General features: G+C 50.3%; 2 protein-coding genes across 2 annotated transcripts; one reads left to right on the top strand and one right to left on the bottom strand.

Moving 5' to 3' along the window:
- Positions 1-3915: 3915 nt before the first annotated feature.
- LOC311317730 (beta-crystallin A1-2-like) lies at positions 3916-6028 on the bottom strand (the record flags this gene model as incomplete). The annotated part of the gene is made up of 5 exons (XM_084448826.1): positions 3916-4063; positions 4482-4624; positions 5334-5475; positions 5665-5783; positions 5954-6028. The coding sequence occupies 5 exons, from the start codon at positions 6026-6028 to the stop codon at positions 3916-3918; spliced, it is 627 nt and encodes a 208-aa protein (XP_084304952.1).
- Positions 6029-8763: 2735 nt separating this feature from the next.
- LOC311317714 (beta-crystallin B1-like) lies at positions 8764-10557 on the top strand (the record flags this gene model as incomplete). Its single annotated transcript, XM_084448801.1, has 5 exons — positions 8764-8856; positions 9087-9205; positions 9519-9651; positions 10084-10226; positions 10386-10557. 5 exons carry the CDS (start codon positions 8764-8766, stop codon positions 10555-10557), a joined length of 660 nt encoding a protein of 219 aa, XP_084304927.1.
- Positions 10558-13130: the final 2573 nt, after the last annotated feature.

Raw genomic sequence — 13130 nt, 5'->3', positions numbered from 1 at the left:
GCGAGTCCGCCCCAGGGAAAGGCCCACTCCCAGCCAGCCGACCAGCCAGTCCACCTGAGAAGGTCAGAGTTCAGACGATCCAGCCAATCGAGCGGAGCGAGGAGGACGTGCAGGCAGTCAGGGCCCAGACGCTGGGCCGGACGGAGAGAGGCGTGCCGTGCAGGAAGTTCTTCAGACAGCGTGAGATCCGGAATCCCCCGGATCAGAGCGGAGGAGGGGAGGAGACGGTGTTGAACGGCGGGCGGAGGAAAAGAGAGGGGAGGATGACGGATGTGGAGTCTGAGACGGGCGGGCCCAAGAGGAGGGGGGAGGGGAGGCGGGCGAAGAGGGCCGCTCCAGAGCCGGGCCAGACGCTCCCGGTCCTCCCACGGCCTCGGGCTTCTCCCGGCTTAGAACTACAAATCCCAAGCCCGGCAAATACCAAATCCCATCCCAGCCCCGCCCGGCCGTCCGTCCCGACCCGCCAGCAGCCCGGTAGAGAGCGCCTCGGTGCTGAACACAGAGCAGCTGGAAACAGAGAGCGCCTCGGTGCTGAACACAGAGCAGCTGGAAACAGAGAGCGCCTCGGTGCTGAACGCAGAGCAGCTGGAGACGGAGACCGCCTCGGTGCTGAACACAGAGCAGCTGGAAACAGAGAGCGCCTCGGTGCTAAACACAGAGCAGCTGGAGACAGGGAGCGCCTCGGTGCTGAACACAGAGCAGCTGAAGACAGAGACCGCCTCGGTGCTGAACACAGAGCAGCTGGAGACGGAGACCGCCTCGGTGCTGAACACAGAGCAGCTGGAGACGGAGACCGCCTCGGTGCTGAACACAGAGCAGCTGGAGACGGAGACCGGCGCTGGGCGAAGGCGGGTAACCGAGAAGGGGGGGTAATCAGTGAGACCCCGAGAAGGAAGCCCGCCAGCTCAGAACTACACATCCCAGCCCGGAGGCGTCAGTCCCACTCTTGGGACAGGGCGGGGCCCGGGAAGGGAGGGGTCATCACCCTGGAGGTGGATAAGGACGTAGAAGTCATCCAGGTTACCACAGCGGGCGAGTTCAAGAGGATCCGAGTGGTCCGGCACTCCGTGGGCAGACGAGCAGATGGAGAGAGGAGGAGGGGAGGAGAGCAAGGCAGGGCAGGAGGAGGAGGAGGGGAGGACAGGAAATGGACCAAGCTCAGCCCCCGAGAGACGGAGCAGATGGAAGAGAGGAGGGAGGAGGGGGTGAACGGACGGACCAGCAGGGAGGAGGACATCGACGTGGTAACGGTGGACTCTGATGAGAAGGAAAGTGTGGTAGGGGAGGGAGACTGTCAGAAAAGCTGCATTGGAGAGCGGCATTCTGGGATAACGAAGCCTCCCTTCCCGCATCCTGCGCAAGAGGTCACCGAGGGGTCAACAGGAAGCTGTGATGAGGAAGAGGAGGAAGTGGACGTGTTGGGCAGTTTCAGCCCCTCTTTTTTTACACTTGTCAGTGGTGTCGCTGGAGGAGAGTCTTAATTATGTGCCTTCTGTTGGCCCACTGCTATGACTGAGGTGAGGTGCGCACACACACACACACACAGTCTCAGCAAAAGACAGAGCTGAGTCCCACGTCTAAATTGTTTCTCTTTCTGTTCCTTCATAGGCATTGGTCTCCTTGACAAAATGGCTGACCAGCACCTGTACCCCGCTGGCACCCTGAGCCTCACACACTCAGACTAGACCCGCCATGGATTGGAGATAGATGTGGAGTATGGACTCTTCCTCCGTATGAAGACTGAGTGTTTACAGTGGGGTGTGGGTGGGGTTGAGTGGATGCTCAAAGATGAAGCCGTAACCAACCAGGTTTGGTTGACCTACCAACTGTCAGTTTTCAGGTCCAACTGAATGTTCGGGATGTTGTTGTACCTTCAACCTCATTCTGCTGCCCTACTTCACAGCACTTCACAGACAACTGGCACTTCCTGTCAGTATGTGGGATAGTTTTATTTGGTATATTTTACCCAGTCCTTTGTTCTCTTTGTTCAACATCATGCCATAGCAACATTTACAGCGAGGGATGCTTTTGTTTTAACGTTAGCGCTCGTCCTCATACTTACACCTCTTCCCACAAAATGTTCTGGAATATGTTTGTCATCGTTCTTGTCGTTATCGCCAGGACTTGTTAATTGTTCTCCACTGTGTTCTGTTTAAATGGTTTGAATAAGACAAAAAATATATTTTATTCTCATCTTTGCGTGTTTGTGTGACTCTGTTAGTGTCAATGAAGGTTGTGGCTTATTTAGACTGATCTTGTTTCCATCAAGTCAACTCTTAAAGGTATAATATGTTATATGTGTATTAAAATAAACATTTTTTCAAAAATAATACATCCATAGGGCTTTGCGAAGGCTGCAGAGTAAAAGTATTGCTTTTCCATAAAAAAATTATATTTTGTCTGAAATTATTACATTATGAAATTTTGACAGCCCGACAATGACACTGTTGATATCATACCAGCCAATAGTATTACAGCGTTGGTACTGCGCGCTGGGTTGCCAGGTACTATTCTAGCTTCACCACTGTGAGATTAGCAGTAGCCAGCTAACGTTATACTTCCATGAATTAGCAGCATTATAGATGTTGGTTAGCATCAAGTGTGTGTGCGACTATAAAACGACAGCTTTTCCGTCCACTTCTGCTCACTCTTTTCGGCTAAACGTTTGGTAAAATGGTCGAGTTTTGTTGTCCTGCTTCTCCGCCTGAGCCCCGGCGAACCGTGCGATACGAATCTCAAAAGCTCAGTGACCGAAGAAGGAGCAAAAGTCGGATAGATATCGGGCCAGCCTTTTCTCGTTGGACAGAGTTTATGGAGTTTCATGGGATAAAGTTGCATGGTGACATGGCTACTTTTCTACTAGACCGGTAAGATGGCTAACTAGCTATCGTTATCTTTCTTGGAATCTGCATAGCCAGACCTAACGTTATCTCCACACTACAGCATCTAACGTAACTTATTACATGGCACTCTGAAATACTTGATTGTGATTACTGATTAGTGTAACGTTATGTTCCTCTCAGAGTGAAGATCTTATCACAGTATGACTGAAACAGTGCATTCTCTGGCATTTTGGCAACCAATACGTTGTGTTGTTGCAGTTCTTATTTTAGACACTAGATGGGGGAAATAATCCACATACTACATATTATACCTTTAATTTCCAATTAATCTCCAATGTCATGCTATTAAACACTTTTTTACACAAGCATGCACACTCACACATGCACGCACGCGCACACACACACAATATATCTCACTTGAATGACAAAAGCAGGCAGCGCCAGTGAAGTGACCATGAGTTTATTAGTTAACCTTCGGTTCAACCTCCTACACACACACATACAACACATCTGAGTGGCGCCACAGAGTGCATCTTCCTTGCGCCGTGCCGAGCCCGGGAGAGCGGCCGCCATGTTGAGACAGTCGTCTGAATGCACTGACCGATTCAAACACTTTAGGGTGCGTGGCTATCCTCTGTCCAGTCTATCCAGGGGCCAGTGCCCAGGTAGAACGGCACGGGTGTGTGTATCTGTGTGTGGTTGCTCTAACCGGATAAAAAGACACTTGCCAGTATCAGTACATCCCTATGTGTCGTGTGTGTGTGTGTGTGTGTGTGTGTGTGTGCTTCTACAGTGCGATATTGTCTCTTATCGTACCGCTGTGTGGGTCAGTGGTGCTTTATGGTGTCAGGTCTGGGGAGGGGGAGGGTGGGACTAGGGGAGTGGGGGGTGTCAGGTCTGGGGAGGGGGAGGGTTGGACTAAGGGTGTGGGGGGTGTCAGGTCTGGGGAGGGGGAGGGTTGGACTAAGGGTGTGGGGGGTGTCAGGTCTGGGGAGGGAGAGGGTTGGACTAAGGGTGTCGGGGCTGGGGTTGCTGTCCGTGGGCGGGGGGGGGCTCTCAGCCCGGCCCCCTCTCAGTGCTGGACACGGCGGATGGACTGGATCTGGGGGGTCTGGCAGTGGGAGCCCCAGTTCCTCCAGTGCTGGTAGTCTCCGCTGTGCCTCTCACACTCCATGATGTACTGCTGCCCCCTGTAGCCGGGGTACTGGTAGCACACGAAGCTGCAGGGGGAGAGAGGGGAGGGGTAGTTTGTGAGTTATTGTGATTCTGAGGCTGTGCTGTGTTTTGAGAGAGCTCTGTGTGAGCGCTGATTTGAGGTGGTTGGACTTTGATTTATTCGGCTCTGTTGAGTGTCAGTTGGAGTTGGTATTTCAAATTAACAACCAAACACTGGAGTTGAAGAGGAGGAGACGGTGATCTCTGAGTGTGTGTGTGTGTGTGTGTGTGTGTGTGTGTGTGTGTGAACTCGGCTTCACATGTCGGTACATTATGGTAGGCATATGGTATGGTATGTGTGTTCATAAGAGTGTTAAAGATTACACATATGTAACCGTGCTCTACATAGTATGTGCGTGTGAGTGAGTGTGTGTGTGTGTGTGTGTGTGTGTGTGTGTGTGTGTGTGTGTGTGTGAGACTCACGCGCCACACTGCACGTGCATGGAGCCCACTTCAGGCATGCCCCAGCCCATGGCCTGCAGGGAGGGGTAGTCGTCACACAGCTCGGTGCTGCGGCCCATGAAGTTCTCCTTCTCGAAGATGGTCATCCGACTGCTATGGTGGGACTGAAACACACAGGGAAAGGGTTCTGCGTGTATGATGTACCGCGTGTGGAACACACAGGGAAAGGGTTCTGCATGTGTGACGTACTGCGTGTGGAACACAGGGAAAGGGTTCTGTGTGTATGACATACTGCGTGTGGAACACAGGGAAAGGGTTCTGCGTATATGATGTACTGCGTGTGGAACACACAGGGAAAGGGTTCTGCATGTGTGACGTACTGCGTGTGGAACACAGGGAAAGGGTTCTGCGTGTATGATGTACTGCGTGTGGAACACACAGGGAAAGGGTTCTGCGTGTATGATGTACTGCGTGTGGAACACACAGGGAAAGGGTTCTGCGTGTATGACGTACTGCGTGTGGGTCCACCATCTCCACAGTGAATATACAAAACTGCACACAAGCTGAACACTTCATTATCTCTTTCCATCACCCCTTCCCCACCTCTCTCTCTCTTTCTTTCTCTCACTCTTTTACTCTCTGTTCCTACTCCCCCTATCTCTATCCATCTCTCCCTCTCTCTCTCGCTCTATCCATCTCTCTCTCTCTCCCTCTCTCTATCCATCTCTCTCTCTCCCTCTCTCTCTCTATCCATCTCTCTCTCTCTCTCTATCCATCTCTCTCTCTCCCTCTCTCTCCATCTCTCTCTCTCCCTCTCTCCCTCTCTCTCTCTCCCTCTCTCTCCCAGGCTCTCAGAGCGTGGCAGGTACTCACGGCGCAGTAGATTGGGCGGAAGGACATGAGGCGCTCCACGTGATAGGCCAGGGAGCCGCTGTAGGAGTCCCAGTGGGGGTACTCGCCCCTCTCCAGGATCAGCTGCTGGCCCTGGAAGTCATGGTGCTCGAAGCCCACCCAGCTACACACACACACACACGTAGAGATATAGAGAATCTGATTATGTTGAACCACTGCACAAACCCAAAACGGGCAGTGTTTCTATCGACATTCACTCACAGTCTGCATATGGCCTAAACTCATTATTCACAAACACCCTTCACACGACAACATCTTTACCTCTACACACACACACACACACACTACTTACGCTCCACTCTCCACTCTGATAGAGCGGACGTAGTCAAAGCCACACTCGTGGATGTTGCAGCACTCGCTGGTGAACTCCTGGCACTTTCCCTGGAAGTGCTCCTGCTCGAACACGGTCACCTGCAGAGAGACGAGCAGAGAGACAAGCAGAGAGACCGGCAGAGAGACGGGCAGAGAAGAGGAATCACAGAAGAAGAGAGAGAAAGAGGGGGAGGGAGGACATGTAAGAGGGTGTCCACGTTCATCTATAACTTTGAAAGCGCTCGTTTGTGCGTAGCATCGTGTGTTACCTTGAAGAAAGGAGCCATGCCCATTCCCGAGTTGACCAGGGGTTGCATCATGGCGGATCTTGTGGATCTGTACATCTTTGCTCCTGGGATGGAGAGAGAGGTCTGTCAGACACCAACAGGTTGACTTCCACTCCACACTGAGCACTATTCTCCTGTATTCTGTTGTTGTATTACATTTTACTCACTAATATCACTGATTTGTATGAGTTTACATGCCTTTTATGAAGCTTTTATCTTTATGAGGGCACTTATTCACTCACAACAATGCCAAAACAGAGGCAAATAATTAGAATTTAATCCAAGTCGCATATGATCCAATTTGCTTTATATCCAAAAATATAGCCCTCACAACAAAATATGTTTGAGTATATTGGTCTAAAATTTATGAAAAGCACATAGCCTGGACTTATGGCAACACAAATAGGCAAAAGCTTCAATGAATATGGAGAAAGATGACCACTCTCTGAAATAAGTAGGCTACCACGTGTGGTGTGAAGTAAACGTGTTAATACGATGGTTAGTGCTTTTTTGGTGAGTTTTAATTTTATGTGTAGAGCTCCATGAATAAGCCTGTTGTATCTGACTGACTGTCCCTCTCTGCAAAATGCGTTATACGGAGTTGGCGCCTTACCTTACCTAGACAGTTATTCGATGAGCTCGGGAGTGGCACGCGCCTAACGGGTCTCGCGTAGAGCTTTGACCGAAACTGGCGCTTCAGTTTTATAGCGGTCGGACGAGGAGCGCGCTTACTGAGGCGCGTCCACAGAGCAGGTCCATGGTGCGCGCGCCCTATACCCTTCGCCTTCAGAACACTGGCCCCCACGCGCGTTCCTGGCGTTTCTGGTCGTTCCATAGCCTGCTGGACCAGCCAGCTCAGCACTTCCTATAGGCGCCCGGTCTTCTCTGCGCGCAGCGAGCTGTTCTGGTGACAATGGTGGGCTGGTGTGCTATGCGCCGGTCAGCAGTCCAGCGTGAGGCCACGCACAAAGAGCAGGATAGAGACGGAGAATGTGGGGATTAACGGTGCGCACACACAGGCCCCAACTGAGCACAGAGCCCTATTTCTATACCAATGTAGAGGTAGATTTTGAGAACAACAACAAAATGAGAAAATCATTATTATTAGCAATAATAGCCTATTGCCATGTCACCAAGCACGCGCACAAACATTGCACCTGAACCACCCCCTCCCAGTCACACACCCCAAAAAACTAGCAAAACAAAAATTTAAAAAAGGCTTAAACATGAAACTCTAAACGTCATCGACAGTTGCTGTATTATAAGAAAAAATATAATTGGTCATTATTGTCATAATTATTTTATATTTATTATCTACGTGGTTACAATCATCTTGTTTAAAGGACAGATGCATAAAGTCATTCAACTGTATCTTACACCTCTTCAAACTAATTTACCTCAAACTGACCACACACAGCATACAGGCTAATGATCCCTAAATCAATGTCTTCCATGTCTGTTCAGAGGATGTTTTGAGAACAAATATGGGTTTGTTTCAAGGATAAATGATATTCAGAATAAGACAGGGACTGAAAACTAGTGGTAACCAGATTCAAATGCACCCAGTCATCCTCTGCTGCTCTGAGATCAGTTATCCCTGTATGAACACAGATAATCTAACTGATATTGCATTGGAATCTCAGGGCAACAGTTAAACATACCTAAACACGCCGGCCAGCACGTTTATCTGACACACTAGCTGTTCGGTCTAATATCTCTCAGATTTCATGTTGTGTGTTGGAGCTACTGTATGTCCTACTCCACATGCTTCCAACCGCGCTGCACTCGACTAACTACAGTCACCATCGACCCCCTAGTCATCCATCCACCCACTACAGTCATCCATCGATCCACTACAGTCATCCATCGACCCCCTACAGTCATCCATCGACCCACTACAGTCATCCATCCACCCACTACAGTCATCCATCGACCCCCTACAGTCATCCATCGATCCACTACAGTCACCATCGACCCCCTATAGTCATCCATCCACCCACTACAGTCATCCATCCACCCACTAGTCATCCATCCACCCACTACAGTCATCCATCGACCCCCTACAGTCACCATCGACCCCCTACAGTCATCCATCGACCCCCTACAGTCATCCATTAACCCCCTACAGTCACCATCGACCCCCTTCAGTCATCCATTGATCCACTACAGTCACCCATCCACCCACTGCAGTCACCATCGAGCCCCTCCCCCCTCCCTTCCCCCCCCGCTGGCTGGCTGTCCCTCTCTGATGATGCGGGGGTTCTATTGTCCCGCGTCTCTGACCTCAGCTGGTTTGCTTCTCCGGCTCTAATCCCTCCCCGCAGGACGCCAGGGTATAAGAGGGCGCCGCACGCTCTGAGCCACACACACTCTCTGAGTGAGGCACTGCGCAAGTATCACACACACACAGGTAAGAGCAACACACACACACACATACACACACACCTGCACAGGTGAAGGATGGAGGTAGAGATGGGAATGCACGAGGAAGACTTGCGTAGCTGTGATAACTTGAATGTCATGTTTCCCAGTTAGATTGATATAGTACTTACACAGACACACATATACAAGTTTTCAGCTTCCCCTCTTTCCCTGAAATCTGTCACAGCAATGCCTTGTCTCTCCATCACCCCAAGATTCCCTCCATTCACTCATCTCTACCTCCATCCCTCCTTCTCTCCCTTCACCGTCACCCTCCTCCCACCTTTCCATCTCCGCCTTTCACTACCCCGCGTTCTGTTCCTCCTAACGGGAGACGTTCATCCCTCTCTTCCTCTCCTCCTCCAGTCATCATGTCCAGCGGAGATAAGTCCAAGGCCGCCTCCCAGACTGACGGGAAGGCTGCCCAGAGCAAGAAGTCTGAGATGGGAATAATGTCCTACAAGGCAAGTATCTCTAACAACCCAACAGCCCTGGGCTGAGTTTCCCAGAGGCATCGTAGCGCTACGTTCATCGTAAGCTACGGCGTTCATCATAGTGCTACGATGCCTCTGGGAAACTCAGCCCTGGACTCTGTGGCAACTGAACACACACACACACAGCCACACACTCGCCAGAGGAGTCTTACCTACTCTGTACTTATCCGTCTACTCCTCCTCGTCCTCCTCCTCCTCAGATGTTCGTGTTCGACCAGGAGAACTTCCAGGGTCGTATGATTGAGATCAGCAACGAGTGCATGAACGTGTGTGAGATGGGCATGGACCGCGTGCGCTCCCTGCGCGTGGAGTGTGGACCGTAAGTGAACCCGCCCGGGTCAGAACCGTCAGTATCGGCCAAGAGATTTGGCACAGGGATAGATATCTCTGCACAACCCAGGCAGGGCGGCTATTATTCCTGAACCATTTCTGAGCCACATCCCCCAGTATGGATGAGTGTTACCAGTTAGAAGTGATTAGGTAAACGGGTGAGGGTTAGAGAAGACTGTGTGCTAATGCGCTGTCCCGCGGCCCTCAGCTTCGTGGGCTACGAGCAGGGTTAGGGTCAGGGTTGGGGTTAGGGTTGGGGTGAGAGAAGACTGTGTGTTAATGCGCTGTCCTGCGGCCCTCAGCTTCGTGGGCTACGAGCAGATGAACTTCTGTGGAGAGATGTACATCCTGGAGAAGGGAGAGTACCCCCGCTGGGACTCCTGGAGCAACTGCCAGAGGAACGACTACCTGCTCTCCTTCAGACCCGTCAAGATGGTGAGACCAGCCCTCCTCCTCCTCTCTCCTCCTCTCCTCTGTCCCCCCTCTACTCACCTCCTCCTCCTCTCTCCTCTGTCTCCCCTGTCCCCCATCTCCTCTCCTCCTCCTCTCTTCTCTGTCTCCTCTGTCCCCCATCTCCTCTCCTCCTCCTCTCTTCTCTGTCTCCTCTGTCCCCCCTCTACTCTCCTCCTCTCCTCCTCTCTTCTCCGTCTCCTCTGTCTCCCATCTCCTCTCCTCCTCCTCCTCCTCTATCCTCCTCTCCTGTCCCCCATCTCCTGTTCTCTGCTCCATCTCCCCAGTACCGCTTTCCACTCCCTCTCTCTTACAGCCCCCACCCGGCCCCACCCTCTCTCTGTCTCTCTCTCTCACTCTCTCTCTCGTTCTGATTTTCTCTCGCAATAACCGTCTCTCTCCCCCTCTCTCTCCCAGGACCCCGAGAAGCACAAGATCTGCCTGTACGAGGTCGGAGAGTTCAAGGGCCGCAAGATGGAGATCATGGACGACGACGTTCCCAGCCTGTTCTCCTACGGCTTCACCGACAGAGTTGGCAGCATCATGGTCAGCTGTGGAACGTGAGTGAATCGCTGCCAAATATAAAATCCAAGCTGTCACACTGGCTAGACAGAACACTTTTAGATCAGGCAGAGCTCAACAGAAATACATCCTGTTGTTGATGCCTTCAGAGTGGTTCTGTGAGCTCACGTGTCGCTGTCCTCTTCTGCCTCCCCCAGCTGGGTGGGATACCAGTACCCCGGCTACCGCGGGAGCCAGTACCTGCTGGAGAAGGGCGAATTCAGACACTTCAACGAGTACGGCGCCCGCTGGCCCCAGTTCCAGTCCGTGAGGAGGATCCGCGACATGCAGTGGCACCATCAGGGCTGCTACACCCTGGCCAGCAAGTGAGGGTCGGGGCGGGAGAGAAAGAGAAAGAGTGGAAGAGAGGGAGAGGTGCGTAGGAAGAGAGAACGGGGGAGAGACGTCTGAGGCTCGGCCTCGTCCCTGGCTGAAGTCTACGGCCCTAAAACAGCGAGGGAGGGGGGGGGGGAGTGAGGTAGCATAGGGAGCCCCCTGCTGGTGGGGAGGACGTCTGGACCAGGACCAGCTGGAATAACCAGACATGCCTCCGCCACTCTCCATCCTCTCCACTCTTCTCTTTCTCCCCTGGGGTCAGACCTTGGCTTCACCCCCCCCACACCCCCGCCCCCCTGGGGTCAGACCTTGGCCTCACCCCCCCCCACACCCCCCTGAGGTCAGACCTTGGCCTCACCCCCTCACCCTCCTCCTTTTTGGTCCCCTCTTCCTTCCCCTCTGCAGTTCATTACAGCACCAAAGAGGGAACGAGAAAATTGCTGTTTTACACATGATTCTCGGCTCAGGGTACAGTGCACCATGGGAAACTGAGTTCCTTTATGCTCCCCTTCTTCCTCACCCTGTGTATCACACACTCTCTCTGCTGTACAGAATCCAGGCCAACTTTTCAATAAAAAGGAAAAAATCTTGATTTCAAAATGTTGCCTTTGTATTGTGACCAATTATTTTACTAAATTGAAATGACATGATCAGCAATATTATATAATCCAAAATATTCTTACACAGGTGATACACCAACATCATTTTTAGCTGTAAGAACAGCGTCCATTCATGAGTGACAGAAAAACTCTCATGGTTACTTATCCATCTAGCTCCACTCACGTACACTAGATGGCGCTACAACCCCACCATTCCAGGCGAGTGTCATAGCTGGAACACCATGAAGGTCCGCTTTAGGTTATTAGAAAAGTACATATATATATATATATATATATATATATATATATATACTCTAATATTCTCCCTCATATATATATATAATGTAATATATATTAGTATGTAATATTATACACTATATATACATTACACTGCACTTTACTGCTTCTTTTGCACTTCTGGTTAGATTCTAAACTGCCTTTCGTTGTCCCAGTAATTGTACTCTGTGCAATTAGATTAGATAGATAGAATAGGTTAGATAGAAGCTTAGATAGATAGAATCGATTAGATAGATAGATAGATAGATAGATAGATAGATAGATAGATAGAATAGGTTAGATAGATGCTTAGATAAATAGATACAGTAGATAGATAGATTGATTGAAACCTTTATTTATACTCAGGTGAGCTCTGAGGTGAGGCCACCTCATTTGCAGAGCTGCTGAGTGTACAACAAAATAGAACAACAAAACAACAAGACAATGTACAGTGCACTTAGTTAAAAACAGTTACAACATGTATCATAAAGAAATGAAATCAGGCATTTAAATTCCTTTAGGGAAGGAAGAACTTCCAGCTTTAACTTGGACTGAATGTCATTCCAGGACTTTGGGGCTGCATAAGTAAATGCTGTCCTGCCAAGTCCTGTACTAGTCCGTGGAACTTTAAGTGTGATCCAGTCACTAGAACGTGTTTGATGGACATAGAACAGAACGCTCAGGCACCTCTATAACACACAGAACGCTCAGGCACCTCTATAACACACAGAACGCTCAGGCACCTCTATAACACACAGAACGCTCAGGCACCTCTATAACACACAGAACGCTCAGGCACCTCTATAACACACAGAACCCTCAGGCACCTCTATAACACACAGAACCCTCAGGCACCTCTATAACACACAGCCATTACAGCTTTGAGTCTGTCTAGGTAAGTCATGGTGAGCACATATGAACCAGCTATTATTGCCTATTCTTTTTTGGAAAATTGCTCAACTTCCATCAAGTTGGTGCCATAGGTGAACAGCATTTTTTAGTCTTGCTACAGATTCTCAATTGGATTGAGTCTGGGCTTTGACTGGGCCATTCCAGGATATTGGCTGTTTTTAAGCCACTCTAGTGTGATGTTAGCTGTACTGTATGTTTTGGGTCATTGTCTTGCTGGGAGATTAATCTCCTCCCAAACCCCAGGTCTGTTGCAGATTGCAGCAGGTTTTCCTCCAGGACGTCTCTGCACTGTGCTCCATTAATGTGACCAGTCCCTGCAGAGAAGCAGTCACATAACATGATGCCATCACCACCATGCTTCACCGTAGGGGTGGTGATCTTAGGTTGATGTGCAGTGTTAGGCTTATGACCAATATACTGTAGCACTTAGTGTTGAGGCCAAAAGTTAGATTTTAGTCTCATCAGACCATAGAATCGTCTTCCACTTGGATTCAGTCTCCTTCATGCCTTCGGGCCAACACTGGCCAAGAATTTATGAGTTGTTTTAAACAAGGGCTTTCTTCTTGCCACACTCCCATAACGCCCATGATTTGTGACGTGTTCCTCAGGGCTACCACAGGCCTCTTGGCCTCTCTGACTGGCTCTGATTGGCTATTCAAAGCCTTGGGAATTTCTGATATACTTCCCCTGATTTGTGCTTTTCAAGAACCTCTGTTTGGAATGATCCTTGGTCTTCATGATGTAGTCTTGGTTTGGGAACGCACTAATCAACCATGGGAT

Source organism: Borostomias antarcticus (genome assembly GCF_949987555.1).
Source record: "Borostomias antarcticus genome assembly, chromosome: 14".
Classification (NCBI taxonomy): Eukaryota; Metazoa; Chordata; class Actinopteri; order Stomiiformes; family Stomiidae; genus Borostomias; species Borostomias antarcticus.
This window is presented reverse-complemented; position numbering and strand designations above follow the sequence as displayed.